At 47.0% G+C, this 24,461-nt stretch overlaps 1 protein-coding gene across 1 annotated transcript in view; it reads right to left on the bottom strand.

Annotated features, from left to right (window-relative positions):
* The window catches only part of DYRK4 (dual specificity tyrosine phosphorylation regulated kinase 4), a 1,116,119-nt gene that overhangs the window by 293,046 nt on the left and 798,612 nt on the right, over nt 1–24,461 (bottom strand). Inside the window, exon 9 of the mRNA XM_069230054.1 lies at nt 84–256. Within this exon, the coding sequence (XP_069086155.1) occupies nt 84–256 (173 nt within the window). The remainder of the gene's footprint in view (nt 1–83; nt 257–24,461) is intronic.

The raw sequence follows: 24,461 nt of genomic DNA, 5'->3' as shown, positions 1-24,461 counted from the left end.
TACTATTATGTCTTGCTGTGGAAGGTGAGAAAGTGAGAAACAACAACAAAAGCAATCAGGTACTGCTATTTGCACAATCTTACCTCCATAATGCAAGCAAGTTGATCCACTTCATTCTCTCCCGGAAAGAGAGGAAAACCAGTGTGCAACTCAGCTATGATACATCCAAGGCTCCACATATCGATTGCAAGACCATAGGGATAGCCAAGAATCACCTCTGGTGAGCGATAGAATCGGCTCTGAACATATGTGTACACTACATTAACAAAAACAAACAAAAAATACGGCTTTATTGCAAAATTTACAGTGATATAAAGGGGTCAAGCCAAAGTCTACTCTATGAATAGTTCAAAGAATTGGTAAAACTATGGCTTGTAGACAGCTGCTCTGGCAAGCCAAACCTAGAAATAGATGGTGTATTGCCCCTAATTGTTGCTATACAAATCACATGGTATCAAAATAGTCATATTCTTCAAAATGTGTGTTTCACCATACTTTAACCATTTTTAAAACTTGCATCTTTTTTGCTATCCCATATTTATGTTTTTACACCACCTGCTAGATGTTGAAACCTATCAATGGCAAGCCCGTCTGTTCCCATCTATGCATCCGCTGGACATGAGCACAAGACCCTGCTCTTGTTAAAGTAATCTTGACTCTACCTGTCTGAAAGAGATAACATAAGAACAGTCCATGCCCACTGCATGGACCCTCAATTTTTCTTCAAACTTAAAACAGTGAGCATTCATGCTATCAAGTTCTTTGAGAACCACTGTACTCCTCAGGTCACCTCCTTCAACGGAGATCAACTAATTTTCAGTCCCCCATAAACACTCTCAAGAAATGTATAACCTTCTTTTAGACGATCACTCAATCAATAAAACATTTATAGAGCGCCGCAAATCACTCATGAGGGTTTCGAGGAGCTGGCACCGACAACCACTCCCGTAAATCTTTTCACATCTTTTGCCCCCTCGATTTAAATTAGCCGTTCCAAGCCATTTTGATGAATTCTCCTTTAGAGCCATCTCTTGATTAAAAAGGTTATCCCTCTGGTAAAAGAAGTGATGATGGACTCTTACAACTCCTCCCTTATATCTAATCAAGCCCCTTTTGACAGAAAAGACTTCCCTAAATTACATCAAACTACCACCCAATCTCTCTTATTTCTCTTTTGTCCAATATCCCAGAGGCAAAAGTGAAACACTAACTCTTCTACTAACTAGAACCTCGCTCTACACTGGATCAAACGCATACAGGCTTCTATCTGCCCTTTCTCCAGTACACAATATGTACTAAGAATGGCCCTAGATGACATCTGTTTTCTTCTGAACTAATGGAAGGCTGTCTTGACTTTTTTGTAGCCTTTGACTCCTTCCTTCACCCCATGCCTCTTGATCACCTAAAGGGGTTACAGATGTGGTGCTCCCTTGGTTTGCCTTTTTTCTTAAATATAACACTTAGGCCATTGCTCTCTCAATGTTTCAATCAACTTTCTTGGTGCCCCATATGGAGTGCCCCCAGGCTCAATCCCTCTGTTGGAAATCCCCATCTTTTGCATAGTATGTCTCAGATGTTTGCCTTCACCATGCTATTTTTTGCAGAACCCCCTTTTTTTGTCATTAGAACTCCGCACACTTGTCTCTTGCTAATCAGCAGTAAAGTGTTTGTGCTCTCACTTCCACACATTGTAAAACTGGAATACACCTAATTAGCAAATCGTATTTTCTTATACACCCCTACAAATGGTACTACCAGTATCCAGGGCCTGTAAATTAAATGCTACTAGTGGGCTAGAGCACTCATTGTGTCACTCACTAAAATAGCACTGTGAAACATCCCACACCTACCACTGCAGCCTGTAGTGCAGTTTTAAACTGCCTTTTTGACCTGGCAAATTGAACCTTTTTACAGGTCTAAACCTTCCTTTGTAATCCATACAAGCCACCCCTAAGGTAGACCCTAAAGGCTCATAGGTCAGGGTGCATGGCATTTAAAAATTAGGACTTGTGTACTTATGTTGTACATGTCCTGATAATGAAAACATACTAAAATCATTCTCCATTGTAGTAAAACTAACTCTCCCACGGACTAACAATGGGTTACGTCAGTGGTTCCCAAACTGTGCGCCGCGGCTCCTTGGTGCGCCGTCAAAATTAGCCAGGGGCGCCGCACACAGTCTGGAAACCACTCGGAGGTGCTTTTAATCCGTAGCTTTTCACCGTGGTTTTGGAAACAAAACCCCCTGCATTAATTATTGTGACCAGCGGAGGGCGCCAGAGTACCATTAATAATATCCCTATGACAAAAGAAAATAAATAGTTTAAAATAAATGGTTTTCAGGAACCTGAACGAGAGAATTAAGAAGTCAAACTGTAAATAGTGTAGGTACAGGTACAGGCAGGGATTACGTTCCCCCACCCGCCAAAAAAAAGTAACATAATGGGGAGCCGTGGCCAACACGGCCAATAGGTCAAAGGAGCCGGGGATCGAAAAAGTTTGGGAACCACTGGGTTACGTTATTACACCTCAATAGGTGATAACTTCAGTTTGGGAGCAGAAAGAGAAATGCTACTTCCACTCATTTGAATTGTAATTTAAAACCCTCTTTAATGGTAAAGTCAGATTATACATTACTATTCTGAAAACAATACTTTTCGAAAGTTGCCATTTTTCTACCTAAACCACACATGCTTTTCTGCTAGAGTCTAGGGTCATGACTGGTGAAGGCTCTCCTGTGGTGTGATGTGTATTCCCTCCAGACAGGGGACAATAGGGTATTAGGTGTGGGAAGCGTTGTTCCTTTCCTGAGCAGGATGACCTGGGTAGTTGTACTTAGCCCTTCCTGAGATTCAAAGGGTAATCTGAGGCCAGTGCCCCCACCCCCCTTCTGTAGCTGGCTGTCCTGTCAGTAGCAAATTCAGTTCTCACCTTTGTTACCCTTGACAGCTTGGAGCCAAACCCACAGTAAGGGGAAGTACTGATATGAACCAGATCAGGATTAAACAAAGAAAGTGACTCCCACACTCTGACACTGACCTCCTCCTGGCTCCCACCAACAGGTAGCTCTGGTTCAGGCTCCTGGACTGTGTGAGAAGGTAACTTCTCACCGGCATGAACCTGGTCTCTGTATCTGACCTGCGCTTCACTGCGGTCAGCCTGAATGTTTGACTTTGACCTAGTCCAGCCAGACTGATAACCGAGATTGGTGCTTTGTGCTACTACTACTTTTACCTGAAATTAAAAAAAAAAATCATAATATCTGTGTGGCATATGCATTCCTAATCAACATGGAGTCCATACAAGTATGTGCAAAGTCTGAACACAATTGAGTCAGAACTAATTTCTTATCCAGTATTGGATCTTTCATAGATTCACATGCTTGAATCAGAATAACAAGCAGTATAATAAATTAAAGTGGATGGTGCGCATGAAAGAATTTTGTATCACCTATATCATTAGTTATACCTAGCAGTCAAAGTGACACAATACTGTATGCAGAGATGTTTAACTTGTAACAACAATAACAATAACAGTAATAATGATAATACAATTACAAGAACAATAAATAGAATTACCAGAAAAATAAATACAATTCTTTATTACCATAGAGGCTCACCTTACTGGAACAGGTGTTGTGGAACTGCTCGGTCCACGGCCGCATCCGTCCTATTGCATGGACTGAAGACAGTAATGCTTTGTGAAGGAGCGGGTACCATTCCAAGTAGCAGCATGGCATATTTGTTCTAATGGAACTCCAGCAAACAGAGCCGAGGTGGTAGAAATTGCCCTTGTTGAATGGGCTCTAGGCTGCCTTTCTAGGGGTTTTCCTGCTGCAGAATGGCAGAACTGAATGGTTGCCGATAGCCACCTTGCTATCGTTGTCTTTATTACTGCAGAATCCAGTCGCCCAGGTCCGTAGGATAGTAGCAATTGATCCAACTTATGAAACGTTTTAGTTCATTGAAGATAGAACTTAAGACGCCTCTTCACATCCAATGTGTGGAGGGATTTTTCTGCTGGCGATGCTGGCTTGGGAAATTAAGTTCGGAGAAAAACTGGTTGAGATGAAATTGAGAAGGCACCTTAGGTATGAAATGACAAAATCCTCAGTAAAACGCAAACAGGGTTTTTGTGTAGTGAAGGCTTGGATTTCACTGACCCTTCTAGTGGAAGTGATTGCTAGGAGAAAAGCTACCTTCCACGTAAGGAACCTGAGGTCTGCTTTATGTACAGGTTCAAACGAGGATTTCATTAACTGTGCGAGTACCACATTAAGGTGCCAGTCAGGAGGAGGCAAAATTACTGGAGGAAAGACCCTGAAAAAACCTCTCATGAATTGCTTAATTAATCGTGATGAATAAAGGGAGCCTGTGTCTGAAGAGCATCTGTATGTGGAGATCGCTGCCAAATGCACTTTCACTGAGGAATGCTCAATCCCAGATTTAACTAGCATTAACAGGTAAGGTAAGATTTATTCCAGACAGGCCTCATACGGATGTAAGTTATGTTTCTGACACCAACAACAAAATCGCTTCAATTTAAGTCGATATGTTTTGTTTGTGCTGTCTGCTCTCACTTTAGAGAGTATGCTTCTACACTCTGGGGTAATCCTGAGATGCTGGAACTCGTGGAATTCAGGAGCCATGCATGCAAGTGCAGTGACGTTGGGTCTGGATGTAAGATCTCCCCTTGACGCACTGATAGTAGCGTTGGAGTTGGAAGGAGATGTATCAGCGTGGTTTCTGGCATCAGAAGAAGCTCCGTGTACCAGTATTGCCTGGGCCATCTGGGAGCTATTAGTATTAGGTGACAGGACTCAGTCTTTATCTTGCCTATGACTTTGGTAATTAATGGGATGGGGGGAAAAGCATACGCATAAATCCCAGTCCATCGCATCAAAAGGGCATTCCCCCAAGACCCTGGGAGGGGATACCGACGTGCAAAATTGGCATTTGGCATTGCAGTTCGTTGCAAAAAGATCCAGAGCTGGCCTTCCCCATGTTGCAAATATTTTGTCTAGTTGGGCTTGATCCAGCTCCCATTCGTGACAATCGCTGTTGGTCCTGCTGAGTGCATCCACTAACGTATTGCACATTCCCGGAACATGTTCGGCCTTCGGGGAGATGTTGTGTTTTGTTAGCCAGTCCCATAGTACCTGAGTTTCCTTCAAAAGCGTTAAGGAGCTCGTCCCTCCCTGCTGTTTATAAAATACATGCTGGTTGTGTTGTCTGCCCGCACCAGCACTCAAGACCCTTGTATCGTCGGGAGGAACACCTGTAACGTGAGGAAAATAGCTTTGAGTTCTAAGTTGGTGATATGCATCAGCTTTTGGTGGCTTGGCCAGTTCCTATGGATCTGCAGATCTTGGAGATGACCTCCTGTATGAAGTTGGCTCTGCATATACTATCTCAAAGTGAGAGATAGTGTGCACAGATTCCAAGGGTTCCCTTAGAGGTTGACAGTGGCAAAATTAGATAATACTAATGCTCTATTTTGTGGTAGTGTGGTCGAGCAGTAGGCTTATCAGAGCATTTGTTATACACACACAGGCAATAAATGAGAACACACACTCAAAGACGTAACTCCAGGCCAATAGGTTTTTATATAGTAAAATAGTATTTTCTTAATTTATTTTAGAACCACAAGATTCAAAATTTAGGTACATACAGAAATCGTAAGGTACTTGGCATAGGTAAATATGAAACTTTGAATGAAAACAGTAATGTACACATTTTGGCAAAAATGGCAATAAGCTATTTTAAAAGTGGACACAGTGCAACAATCAACAGTTCCTGGGGGAGGTAAGTATTGGTTAGTTTTTCAGGTAAGTAAACATTTACAAGTTCAATCTCCGGGACATAGGCAGCCCACCATTGGGGGTTCAAGTTAACCCCAAACAGCCAGCACCAGCAACACAGGGCCGGGTAGTTGCAGAGGTCAAAGTAGTGCCCAAATAGCATAGGTGTCTGTGGAGAATAGGGGTGCTCCGGTTCCAGTCTGGTAGCAAATAAGTACCTGTGTCCTCGGGGAGCAGACCAGGGGGGTTTTGTAGAGCACTGGGGGGGTCACAAACAGGCACACAAAATACACCCTCAGCGGCACAGGGGCGGCCGGGTACATTGTGTGAAGTAGGTGTCGGGATTCAGATAGGCATCAATGGAGAGACTCATGGGTAACTCTGGCGATGCAGGCAGGGCTCAGGGGGGCTTCTCGGGCCAGCCACAACCTGGGCAAGGAAGAGGGCTGCCTGCTGGTCACTCCTGCACCGGTAGTTGGTTTCTCTCTGGCCTGGGGGCTGCGGGTGCCGTGCTTCTTCCAGGCGTTGGGTGCAGAGTGTTGGGGACTCACGCTTCCGGAGTGGATTTCTTGGACAGAGCAGCTGTCCACGGATGTTTCTTGGTCCTTTGGGTGCAGTGCAGTCCTCTGAGTCCTCAGAGGTCACTGGTCCCGCTGGATGTGTCACTGTGCAGGTTCTTTGAGTCTGGAGACAGGCCGGTAGGGCTGGGGCCAAGTCAGTTGTCGTCTCCGTCGTCTCTGCGGGGCTTTCAGGTCACCAGTCCTTCTTCTTGTTTCAGGTTGCAGGAATCTGGTTTCCTGAGTTCAGGGCCGCCCCTAAATACTCAATTTAGGGGTGTGTTTATGTCTGGGGGCAGTAGCCAATGGCTACTGTCCTTGAGGGTGACTACACCCTATTTGTGCCTCCTCTCTGTGGGGAGGGGGCACATCCCTAATCCTACTGGGGGGAATCCTCCGAAACAAGATGGAGGATTTCCTAAGGCAGGGGTCACCTTAGCTCAGGACACCTTAGGGGCTGTCCTGGCTGGAGGGTGACGCCTCCTTGTTTTCCTCATTAACTCCTCCGGACTTGCCGCCAAAAGTGGGGGTTGTGCCCGGGGGTGGGCATCTCCACTAGCTGGAGTGCCCTGGGGCATTGTAACACGAAGCCTGAGCCTTTAAGGCTCACTGCTAGGTGGTACAGTTCCTGCAGGGGGAAGGTGAGAAGCACCTCCACCCAGTGCAGGCTTTGTTTCTGGCCCCGGACACCACAAAGGCTCTCACCCCAGGGGGACAGAAACTTGTCTCAGTGGCAGGCTGGCACAGACCAGTCAGTCCTGAACTGAAGGGTTAGGTAAAATACAGGTGGCATCTATAAGATGCCCTCTGTGTGCATTTTTTTATAAATCCAGCACTGGCATCAGTGTGGGTTTATTATTCTGAGAAGTTTGGTACCAAACTTCCCAGTATTCAGTGTAGCCGTTATGGAACTGTAGAGTTCGTTTTGACAAACTCCCAGACCATATACTTAATATGGCCACACTGCACTTACAATGTCTAAGAATGGACTAGGACATTGTAGGAGCATATTGCTCATGCAGCTATGCCCTCACCTGTGGTATAGTGCACCCTGCCTTAGGGCTGTAAGGCATGCTAGAGGGGTGACATACCTATGCCACAGGCAGTATTTTGTTGCCATGGCACCCTGAGGGGGATGCCATGTTGACTTAGCCTTTTTCTCCCCACCAACACACACAATCTGCAATGGCAGTGTGCATGTGTTAGGTGAGGGGTCCCTAAGGGTGGCACAACACATGCTGCAGTCCTTAGGGACCTTCCCTGGTCACAGGGCCCTTGGTACCACTAGTACCTTTTACAAGGGATGTATCTGTGTGCCAGGGGTGTGCCAATTGGGAAAACAAAGGTACATTTTTAGTGAAAGAACAAAGGTGCTGGGGCCTGGTTAGCAGGATCCCAACACACTTCTCAGTCAAGTCAGCATCAATATCAGGCAAGACGTGTGTGTGTGGGGGTAACTGCAACAATGAGCCATTTTCCTACACCTCCCCATCCTTCCATTAAAGCATCCATCGTAATTATAAACTGTGGGACTAACGGAATGTGCGTGAGGCCTTGAGAAAGATTACACTGGTGGGCCCACCAGTCTAAAGCCTGTATCATTTTTGGCGTAGCAAGAATGCGATCCTCGAACAACCCTTGTGATTGGTCCCACTGAACCTGTAACTCTTCCTACAACTGTCTCATTTTGAGATGAGCTTTTAGTACCAGATTGATTGTGTAAGATATCATACCTCGGAGCAATTTGTAGAACCTCACTGAAATTAACTTTCATTTTGATATTATTTGGGCTGAGGATGCTAGACGATTTTGACTTTTCAGTGTAAGGAAAGCCTTGTTTTGCTGCGTGTCCAGGATAGCTCAGAAAAAGGTCATTCTCTGAGTTGGTACCGTGAGGGATTTCCTCTTGTTGATTGTGAGACCTAGTTTTTGAAAGAGTACAGTGCAGTCTTTTGTCACTGCTAGTGTTCTTTGTGGAGTTGACGCTTTAAGTAGCCAGTCGTCTAGGTATGGAAAGACCTGGTGACCTTGCTTCCTGAGAACGGCTGCTACTGGGGCTAGACACTTGGTGAATATGAGTGGAGAGGCTATGAGTCCAAGGAAGGACTCGAAACTGATAGTGAGTACCAGCCACTGGGAATCAAAGATATTTGTGATGCTTCGGATGAACGGGGATATGGAAATAAGCATCCTCCAAGTCTAGAGATATCATATAGTCTCCGTGGTTTAGGAGATGTAATATGTCTGAAAGAGTGATCATTCTGAAAGTTTATTTGCGGAGGAACTGGTAGAGATGTCGGAGATCTAGAATAGGTCTCCAATCCCCTGTATTCATCCGCATGAGGAAAAAACAGGAATAGAATCCTTTACCTCTTTGGGCCATCGGAACTTCTTCTATTGCTCCCTTGAGAAACATCACTTTGCTCTCTTCTTTCAGTAAGTGAAGATTCGGGAAATGTGTCCCTTTCGGGGGAGTATTTGGTGGTTTTACTGTGAATTCTAAGGTGTGCCCATAAGCCACGATGTCCAATACCCATTGATCCGAGGTGATAGTCTTCCAGTTGTGGAGATAATTGGATACGTTTGCCCCTACTTGATGCTGGGAAGGTTGAGCAGCTGGTACTTTGGCTAGGTCATTGTTTACACCCTGTGTCTCTGGGTTGATGTGTGATTCTGTGACCGCCTCCCTGCTTAGAGAAACCAGCTGTAGTTGGTTGGCGATAAGATTGTGATGCTATGAATTGTTGGTAGGGCTGAAACTGCTGAGAGCGAATTAATAGTATCAACCTCTATAGGAAGAAGAAGAAACATGTCCTCTTGCCCCCCTGAAAGGCAATCAAAATGCAGTCCCTGAATGGCAGGCAAAGCGCCTAAGGATCTAGCCGTGTCAGTGTCTGCCTTAATGGCAAGAAGGGCTTCATCTATGTGCTTGCCAAAAAGCATATACCCGTCGTATGCCATATCTAATATCTTTGTTTGCACCTCAGGTTGAAATGAAGTGGCTTTGAGTCAACCCTGGCACCTCAGAACAGTGGCACCTGCCAACTGTCTAAACCCTGTCGAGACTATGTCCATGGCAGTGTCAATGATCTCAGAAGAGGCTCATTCTCATTCTTGCAAGATCTTTTTTGCATCCTGCCTTTGCTCCTCAGGAATGAGATCGATCATAGGTTTTATGTCGGACCACATCTGCCTATCATAACGTGCCAGGATGGCGAAAGCATTAGCAGCTCTCACTGTAACGGCCAACATGAGGGAAAATCTTTTGCCTATAGTGTCAACGTGTTGACCGTCTCTATCTGGTGGTACTGAAATGGGAGCTGCTGGATTCTTAGATTGTCTCTGCGCAGCTTGTGAGATTACAGAATCTGGCCTAGGATGCCCCGTGAGGCATGCAGGAGAATCATCAAGAGCCCTGTATTTCTTGTCAATATGTGGCAGGACCGCAGGTACCGTAGTGGGGTTCTTCATAATCCTGACACCTGCCATAAGTGGTCAATGATGGGAATGGACCTTATTGCTTTCCGAGCCTGATCTTTGAAATTGTAGAAGAATCAATCATAATGCTTCACTGTGATGGCCAGATGAAACCTTTCCACCGCCCTCTCCATAACAGAATGAAACGCTCCAATGTCTTCCGGAGGGGAATCTGTTGGAGGGTGTTGAGGTGGAGATGGAGTAGGAATGATGTAATCTTCCCAGTCATCTGGTTGAGATGGTAATTTGCCTTCTTCTCTGGCGTCATCCCCTGAGGTGGAAGGATCATCTCTAGGGGAGGAGACAGCACGTGATGGCGGTGTCATCCTAGGTGTAATTGGAGGAGGAATACTTGATGCTGGAACAGAAACTACACATGGCGGGATGGATGGCGGTACCCCTGTTTGCAGAGAAAAGCGCCGTCTATAGTCTGATAGCATGTCTTGGAGATCCTCTATTAATGTACGAGGCATAAATGCGTGTTCCTGTGGACGATGCAACTCTGGGTAGTACTGTTGTTCAGTGTACTTCTGAGTAGAAGGTGTACAATAGCATCCCTCAAAGTCCTGACCTTGGTCACCCTCATAGTATTCTTCCTCCTGTTCCTGATATTTTACATGGAGTTCCGAAGGACTGTAAGCCAGCCCAAAAGGTCCTTCATCCTCTGACTCTCCCATGTCTAGAAGGTGACTTGGAAGAAGGGGTGGGATGTTTTTTGTGTATCCCAGAGTTGATTTATGGCAAGTTGTAATTTTAATTTTTTGCCTCTTCGACGGTGATGTCGTCTGTGGTACCGGCGATGGTGGGTTGACGAAATTGGAACCTGCATGGAAGATGTTGTCGCCGTCGTCAACGCAGATGGTCTTGTCAACGATACAGTGGTGACGGTGGTCATCGACGATGTTGCCGTCGACGGTGATTTTGCCATCAATGGAATGAAGAGAGATTTTTGTCTTTTTTGCTGTAATGGCTTACAGGGGGTAGCTGGAGCAGACAAAGCCACCTCTGTAGAGGAGTGTTTTTCTTTCTCTCTCTTTTTAGAATCCTTTGACTGGTGATGAATTTTGAGGGATTTTCTGCTCTCCTCAGACGTTCCCTCCAGAGATCTAGCCCTTTTATGAGACTTAGGGACAGAGTCACTTACTTCATCAGAAGATGTTTTTTGGTCTTTAGTTCTCTGTAGCCACAGCAATAATCCACCAATGTCTCTCAAAGTTTTTGGTGGGAAGGTTCAACAGAATATGCACTCTTTTGCCTTGTGAGGAGGATGAAGGCAGTAGATACAATCTTTATGTGGATCATCCACATGAACTCTCTTTTTCTCACTGGTCTTGCAGGGACAAAAGAGGCCTTTAGAATCAGACATAATTGGATTTAAATGAAAGTCCAAACCTTATCTGAAGTTATCTGTGGAAACAAATGGAGCAGAGCTCAGGGAGACTCCTTTCACACTCGACGTGTGATGAAAATCTAAGGAAGGGAGCTTCTCTTGGGAGTGTTCTAGAGGGTGTGTCGCCTGATTAGTTATGGTTCAAGTTTGGTCCATTTAAAACAATGATATAGATAGGTTAGCAAATTCAGGCCTATTTGCATCATAGACTCTATGGTTATTATTATTTACTGCTTTATAGGATACCATGGGACTCCCAGGTCGACGACGGGGAAGATTCAAGCATGTGAATCTATGAAAGATCCAATACTGGATAAAATACTTTTCGGCTTTACACCCCTCTCGCACTAGTGTGTCCTCAAATGAAAACATGGCATACTTTGACTTTACAGCTATGGCATGGCTAGAAGGCCCTCAAAGTCAGTTCCTGGATGCCTCCCTTACTCTGGAAGAGATCAATGTAATCATCTCAGGACTCCTGACTTGCAAGCCAGCTGGGACCGATGGCTTCCATGTGGAGTTCTATAAAGCCCACACCCATCAGCTGGCCACTGAACTACTGAAAGTCTATATTGAGGTGCTGGCAAAGGACATAATTCCTCCCTCCTTCAGAAAAGCCACACATATTACCCTTTTAAAGCCTGAAAAGCCTGCAGCATAAGGCAAGTTTTTACAGCCCCTTTCTTATAAATGTTGACTCAAAGATTCTTTCCAAAGTCATGGCAAATCAGCTGATGCTCCAACTGCAGGATCTCATCCTTCCTGACTAGGCAGGATTCATACCTGGCATTTCCACCTACCAAAACCTTTGTAACCTATTTGGCATAATGCGCCAGCTAAGTCCCCAGCTAGTGCAGTGGCTGTCTTCTTTGAAATTACAATGGCATTTAACTCCCTGAGTAGCTGTTCCTGGTTCCCATTCTCTCCCAGGATGGGATTCCCTGCCAGTTATGTTCACTGGGTGCAGCTGCTATTTACTGATATATATAGAGAGGCATTTACCTCTCTTGCTGATGTACCGGCTGGCCTTGATGAAAATGGTCATCACACCGCAGCTAGAGTATTTGTTTATTTATTTATTTACTGTTTATTAAATGTGTGATTACCTAGCAGGTGTCCTGACGCTAAGCCAAAAATGCCTACTACACATCAACCAGGGTATCTATAATAAAAGTAAAAATATACGTGTTCACACCTTCAGGAAATTTCAGGAGACTGGATTCAAGGCAAAGGTGTAAAGGCAATTTATTCGGGTCTTCAGCCGTAATCACAGCAAAAGGCTTGACCCCCCAGGAGTGCTCTGCGAGCTTTAGGCATATTAAGCAGTTCAGCCGATGTAGAGCATAGCAGCCTAGATGGACTGTATCTTTTAAACATGTCCGAGATATAAGAACCATGAGTTGCTGGATAAAGAGATTCATGGGCCGTACACTGGGCTTTACACTGGCATTACTTCTTAATGGACAGCCAGTGAAGTGTTCTAATAAGTGGAGAGATAACATAAATTTTTTTCTTCCCGAAAATCAACCTGGCTTCTTCATTTTGTATGCACTGCAACCTCTGAATTAGGTACTCAGACATCACAATAATTAGGCCATTGCAGTAGTCCAGTCTACTAAGTACCAACGTTTGTACCAACAGCTGCCTATAAACAGGAAGGATAAGCTGTTCAATCTTCTCAAGATGTCTAAAAAGCAAAAATACATTTGGACATCAAGTTGTTGCTCTGTAACTCAAAGGAGAGTCTACTATCAAATCACTCCCAAAGTCCGAACTTATGTGGTGGGTACTGGTCATTTGCCCAACGAATTAGGCCACCACATATGGGAGCAAGTAGAAGGGTTCCCAAAACCAGGACTTCTGTCTTTTCTGAGATAAGGCAAAGTGAGTTGTTATTTATCCAATGAGTCAACTTATTCACACAGCTCCTGAATTGTTTCTTAAGTAATGAAATATCGCCCTCCCCATGGATGAATATTTGAATATCATCGGCGTACCCAGAAAATTGAAATCCTGAAGATACACTGAAATGTGCAAGAGTGTATCTACTCTACAATTTCCCAATTTGCCTGAACACGCACGTTTTCACAACACTATGCTCCCAGATGATTTATCTGGTACTGGCAAACAAGCAGCCACGGATTCATTAAGAAATACTTGCATTGCCCTATGAATAGGGTGGTCTCACAGCGCCGGATTTCAAACTCCACTATAACCACAGACAGGCCCATTTTGAATATTACTGTATGCATCCCCCCCCCCCCACACACCCTACATGGCACATGTAGCATAAGCGCATGATACAACCTCACTTAATTTGCCAGGGGTGATGACTGGCCAAAAAGCAGCATACGGACCAATCCAAACCAGCACAGTGGTGTGTACCCAAAGAGTTTGATACAATATTTTCTGCACATTAAAAATCCCCATGCTTTATGGACCAGCGCAGTCACTCATGCATTATTGACCGGGCTGATGCTTTCTACTTTAATGAAAATTGAAGAATAAAAATAAATTATATATTTTGATTAGTGACGCTTGTTCCCGTTATATGGATTCCACATTTATACAACATCTTCGACAGTGGAAACTTTATTATATTGAACAGGTGAACTGGTGGACATGGGCCTCAAATCACTATAGGGTCCTACCCTCATTTGATTATTGGATTTATGTGTATTTATGAGGGTTGTGAGGCAGATCAACCCGAGGGATAGGGCACCAGAACTGTATATTCTAACATAAACTGTTGCAGTAACCATTTCTGCCCAGAAAGTGTGATTTGAAACTCACATATTATTTGTTGATCCAACATCCCTAGGAGCCGATGGTCCTCAGATGGCTCAGAAACTGGGTAATGCGCACAATGGGAGATGTCTACCCTTATGGGCACTTTATTGACCATGACTCAATCACTTCTACTGTTAAATGCATCGCACTTGATCTGTTAACATATCTCGAACTGAGATGACTCTGCAAAAATCATAGGCCCTCATTACAACCCTGGCAGTAAATCCTGCTTTCCGCCGTGCTTAAGACCGCCAACATACCGTGCGGCGGTGGAATTCCGCTACAGGTATTACGACCCACATCTCGGAATCCGCCACCCTACAGACACCCACACAAGTCCGCCACACCAATGGTCAGTGATAAACTGGTGATACCAAAACCTACACCGTCACGCCAACAAAAATACACCCACACTATCACGACCCACGAATCAACGCGGCGGTCTTTCAACCGCGGTAATCTATTGGCGGTACACACGGCCACGCTCAAAATACACACACATTTACAAAACACAACCACATTGGACAATTCAAAATACACACACCTGATACACATACACACACCACACCCACAACACTATAAAACACACACCCACAATACCCACAAACCCTTACAACGAACAAATTTGGAAGAAGCCCAGAGAGAGAGATTAGCAAACACAACACCAGCATCCACAGAAACACAACACCATCACTCATACAACATCCACGCACCTCAAACAACACACACCAACACATCCCCCCACACATCACAACAGACAGCACCTCACACATCATGGCATCTCAAAGACACCCCAGGTTTTCTGAGGAGGAGCTCAGGGTCATGGTGTGTTCTGCTTTCCTTCTCTTATCTCATGACCAAGCTTACAAAACCTCTCTTGAATACACTTCTGAGTTTAAAGAAGACATTTATTGTTATTATTACTTCACCACAAGGTTCCTAAAAGATGAAATTAGTAGATTGGAAGCACACGTTCAAAAGTAGTTGCAGCAATGAAAGCAAAATATATCAAAGTACTTCTCAGTTGCAATGCACACAGCAAATACATGTGATTATATTATAGCATAACTTCAAAGCAAAGCATAAAAGTCAAAATTGCATCACCGTAGTGCCTATCACTGCTTCATCTTTCTGGGGCTTCAAGTTGATGACTCCGGTTCAACTGCGAGAAAGAGATTTTCTACCCAAACAGGGACAGGCAACTGACGTCTGTTCCTGTCTGAAGTCAAGAAGAATATATCTAACTCTGTTGTCCAGAGCCACCCCTTAAAAGCTAACTCAGTGTGAGAACCAAAGAAACCTGGAGAGTGGCCAATTCTCCAAGCCTCACTCGTTTTCAGACTGGATTGAGAGGTAAGCACAAAATCTATGCGCTCTTATCAGCTAGGGTCTGGTGTGAAAAACACAGCCTGATCTATCATGTGGAAAAACACAGCTTGGAAAAACACAGCTCATCTGCAATGTCTCAACTGCAATGTCTAACTCCACGTTAAAGTCAATAGGCAGCTAACCTAAATACCAAATGTAATGTCTAATGCCATGTTAAAGCCAATAGGCAGCTGACCTGAATACAGAATGTAATGGCTAACTCCATGTTAAAGCCAATAGGCAGCTAAACTGAACACAACATGTAATGTGCTACTGGTGAACATTGAGCAACTAATATGCGCAGTGGTGAACAGAAAGTCATTGGTCAAACGCAATTAATAGCATCACATGGTGGAGGAAATCTTCTGAGTCGAACCACAGCTTTCCGGATCACAGGTGCAGCACGCCTCCATTGCAAGGAAGATGGAGCTATGGCGGAGAATCATCGATAGGGTCAACGCAGTGGGACAGCATCCAAGAACACGGGATGACATCAGGAAGAGGTGGAACGACCTATGGGGGAAGGTGCATTCCGTGGTATCAAGACACCAGATTGCTGTACAGAGGACTGGCGATGTACCCCCACCTCCTCCCCCACAACTAACAACATGGGAGGAGCAAGTCTTGGCAATACTGCATCCTGAGGGCCTCGCAGGAGTAGCAGGAGGACTGGACTCTGGTAAGTCATATCTTTATTACCATATCTCCCCCACCCCACCTGCATGCCATCACATACCTGCACCCTTACCCTCACTCCCATCACTCCATCATCTCACATATGTCCCACTACCACAACCCACACACCTCAATACCAAGGCCCTGCATGCAACACCTATGCATGGACCACCGTCACCAAAGCATGTCCAGTACAGATACCCACACAGACCCCAAACCAACTAGCACAAAACAGCAAACACAATTATGCAAGCACAGGAATAGAGGGTACCTCACCCAATGCACATGATGGCACACACAGATACTAAAACTATGCATTTACATCCCAACAGGTCCCATACCCAACGTCACCGGACAGGAGGTGCCAGACATATCCAGTCCCCCCACAGAAGAGGCCCACAGTGATGACAGCAGCTCTGCATGCCTGGATCAAGATGACCAGCCCGGCCCATCAGGGACCTCTGGACAGTCGGTTCCCCTGCCACTGGCACAAGCCACCACAGACCCTCCACCTTCAGGAAACGCCACCACAGCACCCACCCAGCGGTCCCATCCCTCTGCCCCCTGGACACGTCAATCAGCAGTGTGTCCACCACTACAGGGAACCCAGGCAAACCCAGCAACTTAAGAAAATCATGGACCTGGGGTCAGTGTCAGTGGGCACACGGTTCAGGGTACAGAGGCACAGGATAACAGGGAAGCTGGGAGGAGTGCTGTGCGACAGGGAGAGGACAGGCTCCGGGAACCGACACTCCACAAGGCACTCTCCAACATCATGGAAGCATACCACCATTCCCAGGAGACCATGGGCACGGTACTGGTCAAGTTTCAGGAGACCCAGCGGCTGCAGAAGGAACACTACCTGGGGATCAGGGAGGACTTGAAGTCCATTAACACCACCCTGGTCACCATTGCAGGGGTGCTGGCAGACCTTGTCAACACGAGGGACACAGTGGGACACAAACGGGCCCCTGACACTAGCCTGGACGATAAACAGCCCTCCACCTCTGCCGGCGCTAGTAGACAGGAGGCACCACTACAGGACCAACAGGTCACCAGCACCCAACCCCCTGCAGAAGGAGAACCACCTCGCAAATGGTCCCTGAGATCCAGGAACAAGACAGAGAACATTGCAGAGACCCTGCCAGGAAATAAGACCCTCCTGAATGTCACCCTTCTGTCCCACTTTGTCACCCTGTCCACCTTAAACTGCCATTGCTCCCCTTCCTATGCCCCATTGGACAATGCACCTGTGAGACCAAGAGACTGGACTCTGCCATGGACATTCCTCCACCATCACCCCAGCCCATTGCACACCCCCTTCACGTATTAGCACATAAACACCCTTGAATCATAAAACAATCTGGAGTCAATCTGTGCTTTCACAAATGTGTAATTGCAACATCTCTGAAATATAGCAATGTCAATGTACTTGTTCACATACCAATGTTACACAGCTGTAGGCCAGCAGTAAACATAGCAGAGGGCACAAATTGGGACCCAGATCTGTGAAGTGGAAAGCCAAAGTGACAAGTCAGGGTCCATACACAGAGGTAAAAAGACAGATGTATGCTAGGTCCTACAATAGTATGAGATGTGGGAAGCAGTTCCATCCTCTTACCTGTGGCTCACTGGAAGTATTGCATGATGATGTTGTTTCGGTTGTCTACATCTTCTTCTTCTGCCTCCTCTTCCTCACTGTCCACAGGCTCCACAGCTGCCACAAGACCACCATCAGGCCCATCCTCTTGCATAAAAGGCCCCTGGCGTCATGAAGCCAGGTTGTGCAATATACAGCAGGCCACGATGATCTAGCACACCTTCTTCTGTGAGTAGTATAGGGATCCACCTGTCAGATGGAGGCACCGGAAGGCCGAAGGTGCACTCTATTATCCTCCTAGTTCGCCTAGTTGACTCATTGTAGTGTTCCTCTGCCTTTGTCCTGGGATTCCTCACTGGGGTCAGTACCCATGACGGGTTGAGTTAACCAGAGTCACCTGCAAATATCGAGGGACAACTGTTAGACAACCTCCAAACATTAGGGAATCTCCCATACCCAGACACCAAATGAAACTGTGTAGGGACTTTAGGCACACCTATTAGCCATACACGGTGCCTCTGGAGTTGCCCCATCACATAAGGGATGCTGCTATTCCTCCAAATGTAAGCATCATTCACTGAGCCAGGATACTTGGCATTCACATGGGAGATGTACTGGTCTGCCAAACACATCAGCTGCACATTCATTGAATGGTAGCTTTTCCAGTTTCTGTACACCTGTTCATTCCTGCGGGGGGGACACATGTCACATGTGTACCATTAATGGCACCAATGATGTTGGGGATATGTCCCAGGGCATAAAAGTAACCTTTAACTGTGGGCAAATCCTCCACCTGAGGGAAAATGATATAGCTGCACATGTGTTTCAGCAGGGCAGATAACACTCTGGACAGCACATTAGAGAACATTGGCTGGGACATCCCTGATGCCATGGCTACTGTTGTTTGAAAAGACCCACTTGCCAGGAAATGGAGTACTGACAGGACCTGCACTAGAGGGGGTATTACTGTGGGATGGCAGATAGCTAACATCAGGTCAGGCTCCAACTAGGCACACAGTTCCTGGATTGTTGCACGATCAAGTCTGTAAGTGATAATTATGTGTCTGTCTTCCGTGTCGACAGGTCCATCAGGGTTCTGTACACTGGAGGATGCCGCCATCTCATCACCTGCCCCAGGTCCGTATTCCTGGCCTAAATAGGTGTGACACAGTTATTTGGCCTGCTATGTGTCCTCTGAAATGGCGGCTGCCTGACCTCTAAGGTGGGACAAGGGGAAATGAGGTAACTGCGCTGGCGTTGAACACCGTCGCTGTAGGCGGTCAAAGACCGCAGCGCAATTCAGCATTGGTTATCATTGGGCCCTATGGATTCCAGGAGCCAATGACGATGTACGCCGGCGGTGACGGTATGCACCGCCGCGGACGTGACAGCCATTTTCTATCAGTTCCCTCACTTGATACCTGACCTTCAACAGGAGAGGACCTACACTGCAAATGCTGCTGTGACCTGTGTCTGGAAGCGACAATGGCTACAGTGTCTGGGGAAAAGGCCCCTGCCTTCACTGCGGAGGAGTTGGAGAAACTGGTGGATGGGGTCCTCCGCCAGTACACACAACTGTACGGTCCTCCAGACAAACAAGGAAGTAAACTGTGTGCATGGTGGATGGCACATGATTGTATGGAGTGTTGTAAGGAAATGCCTCCTTGGCATGGTTACCCCCTAACATTTTGCCTTTGCTGATGCTAAGTTATGATTTGAAAGTGTGGTGGGACCATGCTAACCAGGCCCCAGCACCAGTGTTCTTTCCCTAAACTGTACCTTTGTCTCCACAATTGGCACAACCCTGGCACTCAGGTAAGTCCCTTGTAACTGGTACCCCTGGTACCAAGGGCCCTGCCAGGGAAGGTCTCTAAGGGCTGCAGCTTGTCTTATGCCACCTTGGGGCCCACTCCCTCAGCACATGCACACTGCTTTACTGCTTGTGTGTGCTGGTGGGGAGAAAAAGACTAAGTCGATATGGCACTCCCCTCAGAGTGCCATGCCAACCTCACACTGCCTGTGTCATAGGTAAGTCACCCCTCTAGCAGGCCTTACAGCCCTAAGGCAGGGTGCATTATACCACAGGCGAGGGCATATGTGCATGAGCACTATGCCCCTACAATGTCTAAGCAAAACCTTAGACATTGTAAGTGCAGGGTAGCCATAAGAGTATATGGTCTGGGAGTTTTTCAAACACAACCTCCACAGTTCCATAATGGCTACACTGAAAACTGGGAAGTTTAGTATCACACTTCTCAGCACAATAAATGCACACTGATGCCAGTGTGCAATGTATTGTAACATACACCCAGAGGGCATCTTAGAGATGCCCCCTGAATACCTACCCGACTCCTAGTGTAAGCTGACCAGTTTCTGCCAACCTGCAACACACCAGACATGTTGCTTGTCACATGGGGAGAGTGCCTTTGTCACTCTGTGGCCAGGAACAAAGCCTGTACTGGGTGTAGGTGCTTCTAACCTTCCCCTGCAGGAACTGTAACACCTGGTGGTCACCCCATTTGTTACAGCGCCCCAGGGCATCCCAGCTAGTGGAGATGCCCGCCCCTCCGGCCACTGCCCCCACTTTTGGCGGCAAGGCTGGAGGAGATAATGAGAAAAACAAGGAGTCACCAACCAGTCAGAAGAGCCCCTAAGGTGTCCTGAGCTGAGGTGACCCCTGCCTTGAGAAATCCTCCATCTTGAGTTTGGAGGATTCCCCCAATAGGATTAGGGATGCGCCCCCCCCCCTCCCAACACTCCCAACAGGGAGGAGGCACAAAGAGGGTGTAGCCACCCTCAGGGACAGTAGTCATTGGCTACTGCCCTCCCAGATGTAAGCACACCCCTGAATTCAGTACTTAGGGGCAGCCCAGATCCCAGGAAATCAGATTCCTGCAACCTGAAGAAACAAGAAGGGCTGCTGACCTACAAGCCTGCAGAGAAGGAGGAGGACAACTGCTTTGTCCCCAGCCCTACCGAGCTGTCTCCAACTTCGAAAACCTGCTCCAGCGACGCATCCGACAGGGACCAGCGACCACTGAAGCCTCAGAGTTCTGACCTGGACTAAAGGAGAAGAAAATCCCGAGAACAGCGGCCCTGTTGAAAACCAGCTACTTCTTTACAACAAAGAAGCAACTTTCAAAGACTGCACGTTTCCTGCCGGAAGCATGAGACTTCACAATCTGCACCCGACGCCCCCAGCTTGAGATCCAGAGAACAAACACCTCAGGGAGGACTCCCCGGCGACTGCAAGCCCGTGAGTAACCAGAGACGACCCCCCTGAGCCCCAACAGCTACGCCTGCAGAGAGAATCCAGAGGCTCCCCCTGACCGCGACTGCCTGTAACAAGGGACCCGACGCCTGGAACCAACACTGCACCCACAGCCTCCAGGACCTGAAGGAACCGAACTTCGATGCAGGAGTGACCCCGAGGCGACCCTCTGCCTAGCCCAGGTGGTGGCTGTCCTGAGAAGCACCCCCTGTGACTGCCTGCACCGCTAGAGTGACCCCCGGGTCCCTCCATTGTTTCCCACCTGAAACCCAACACCTGCTTTGAACACTGCACCCGGCCGCCCCTGTGCCGCTGAGGGTGTGTTTTGTGTGCCTACTTGTGTCCCCCCCCCAGTGCTCTACAAAACCCCCTTGGCCTGCCCCCCGAGGATGCAGGTACTTACCTGCTGGCAGACTGGAACCGGAGCCCCCCTGTTCTCTATAGGCACCTATGTGTTTTGGGTACCTCTTTGACCTCTGCACCTGACCGATCCTGAGCGGCTGCTGTGGTAACTTTGCGGTTGCCTTGAACCGCCAACGGTGGGCTGCCTATGCCCCAGTACTGAGACTTGTAAGTGTTTTACTTACCTCCTAATCTAACCTTTACTTACCTCCCCCAGGAACTGTTCATTTTTCCACTGTTCCACTTCGAAAATAGCTTATTGCCATTTTTACAAAGACTGTATATGACATCGCTTTTATTCAAAGTTCCTAAAGTATCTAAGTGAAGTACCTTACATTTAAAGTGTTTAATGTAAACCTTGAACCTGTGGTTCTTAAAATAAAGTAAGACAATATATTTTTTTATATAAAAACCTATTGGCCTGGAGTAAGTCTTTGAGTGTGTGTTCCTCATTTATTGCCAGTGTGTGTACAACAAATGCTTAACACTACCCTCTGATAAGCCCACTGCTCAACCACACTACCACAAAATAGAGCACCCCTTACCTGCATCTAGGGATGTCAGAGTTAAGGACTCTATGTAAGCTAAAAAATATAAAGACTGGGTCAAACCCTACCAAAGTGAAGCTCCAGGAGCTTTTGGCAGAGTTTGCAAGAGACCACCTCTCTGAGGATAACCCTACAGAGGGGGAAACTAGTGAGCAGAAGGATGATTCCCTTCCTCCTGCCCTAGTTAGGGAGGCCAGGGTCCCTCAAACCCTGACTCAACAAGTGATAGTCAGAGATACTGGTTCTTCCACAGGGGAGTCCTGTAACTCTGGAAGCATTGAGGGAAGCCTCAATGAAGATGACCTCCTATTAGCCAGGATGGCCAAAATATTTGTTTTGGAGAGACAGCTCCTAGCCATAGAGAGGGGAAGACAAGAGATGGGTTTAGCTCCCATCAATGGTGGCAGCAACTTAAATAAGGTCAGGGAAAGTACTGACATGCTAAAAATCCCCAAAGGGATTGTAACAACATATGAAGATGGTGATGACATCACCAAATGGTTCACAGCTTTTGGGAGGGCTTGTGCAACCAGAAAAGTAAACAGATCTCACTGGGGTGCTCTCCTTTGGGAAATGTTCACTGGAAAGTGTAGGAATAGACTCCTCACACTCTCTGGTAAAGATGTAGAATCCTATGACCTCATGAAGGCTACCCTGATTGAGGGCTTTGGATTCTCAACTGAGGAGTACAGGATTAGTTTCAGGGGGGCTAAAAAATCCTCTAGCCAGACCTGGGTGGATTTTGTTGAATTCTCAGTCAAAACACTAGAAGGTTAAATTAACTGTAGTGGCGTAAATGATTATGAAGGGCTGCATAACTTGTTTATAAAGGAATACCTTTTAAGTAATTGTTTTAATGATAATGACTTCATGAAGGCTGGATTGATTTTGTTGACTTGTCAGTCAAAACACTAGATGGTTGGATTAATGGCAGTGGTGTAAATGATTATGATGGGATGTATAACCTGTTTACGAAAGAACATCTTTTAAGTAATTGTTTCAGTGATAAACTGCATCACCATCTGGTAGACCTAGGTCCAAGGTCCAATTTCTCCCCAAGAAATGGGAAAGAAGGCAGACCACTGGGTCAAGACAAGGGTGACCAAGACTCCCACAGGGGTGACCAAAAGAAAGGGGTCACAAAGCCTCCCCAGGGAAAGAGTGTTGAGACATCCAAGGGAAAAAGTAAAGAGTCTTCTACAGGGCCCCTAAAACCTGCACAGGATGGTGGGTCCAAAGCCTCTTCACAATCCTCATTTGGGTACAAGGGTAAAAACTTTGATCCCGAAAAGGCCTGGTGGCGCAGCTGTAGTCAGCATGGACACCAAACTGGAGACAAGGCCTGTTCCAAGAAAGGTTCCACTTCAACTACTACTCCAGTTAGCACTGGAATAGCCAGTCTTCAGGTGGGATCAACAGTGTGCCCGAGCAAATCAGGGTCCACACTGAAGCTACATCAGTCTCTGAGGGTGGGGTGGACTTAGCCACACTAGCTGCCTGGCCGCCTAACATGCAAAAATACAGCAGCAGCTCTTAATTAATGGTACTAGAGTAGAGGCCCTGAGGGATACAGGTGCCGGTGTCACTATGGTGACAGACAAACTGGTTTCCCCAGGACAATACCTGACTCAACAAACTTATCCAGTCACCAATGCTGACAATCAGACAAAAGTACATCCCATGGCTATGGTAACTTTAGAATGGGGTGGGGTCACTGGCCTAAAACAGGTGGTAGTCTCTTCTACTATACCAGTAGAATGTCTGCTTGGAAATGATCTGGAGTCCTCAGCATGGGCTGAGGTAGAACTCAAAACCCATGCAGCCATGCTGGGTATCCCTGAACTGGTGTGTGTCAAGGCTAGGGCACAGTGCAGAGCTCAGGGTGAAAAGGAAGTCTTGGGGTCTGGAATAATAGCCCAACCCTCCAAGAGAAAAGGAAAGAAGACTGGGGAACCAGCTTCAGTACATAAAAAGAAACAGAACGTATCTTCTCAGGAAGAAGTTCTATCCTCTGAGGGAACTGAGCCTATGGAGTTAGAACCTTACCAGGTTGAGCTCTTGGTCCCAGGGGGACCCTCAAGGGAACAGCTGTGCAAGGGGCAAGAAACTTGTCCCTCTCTTGAAGGCCTAAGAACAAGAAAAAGGAATTGTTAGTGGAACACACAGGGGCCCTCATTCTGACCCTGGCGGTCTTTGACCGCCAGGGCGGAGGACCGCGGGAGCACCGCCGACAGGCCGGCGGTGCTCCAATGGGGATTCCGACCGCGGCGGTAAAGCCGCGGTCGGACCGGCACCACTGGCGGGCTCCCGCCAGTGTACCGCCGCCCCATTGAATCCTCCACGGCGGCGCAGCTTGCTGCACCGCCGCGGGGATTCCGACCCCCCCTACCGCCATCCAGATCCCGGCGGTCGGACCGCCGGGATCCGGATGGCGGTAGGGGGGGTTGCGGGGCCCCTGGGGGCCCCTGCAGTGCCCATGCCACTGGCATGGGCATTGCAGGGGCCCCCGTAAGAGGGCCCCTACATGTATTTCACTGTCTGCTGCGCAGACAGTGAAATACGCGACGGGTGCAACTGCACCCG

This window comes from Pleurodeles waltl, chromosome 4_1, assembly GCF_031143425.1.
Source record: "Pleurodeles waltl isolate 20211129_DDA chromosome 4_1, aPleWal1.hap1.20221129, whole genome shotgun sequence".
NCBI classification, from domain to species: Eukaryota; Metazoa; Chordata; class Amphibia; order Caudata; family Salamandridae; genus Pleurodeles; species Pleurodeles waltl.
The sequence above is the reverse complement of the archived record's forward strand: the minus strand, read 5'-3'. Positions and strand labels throughout refer to the sequence as shown.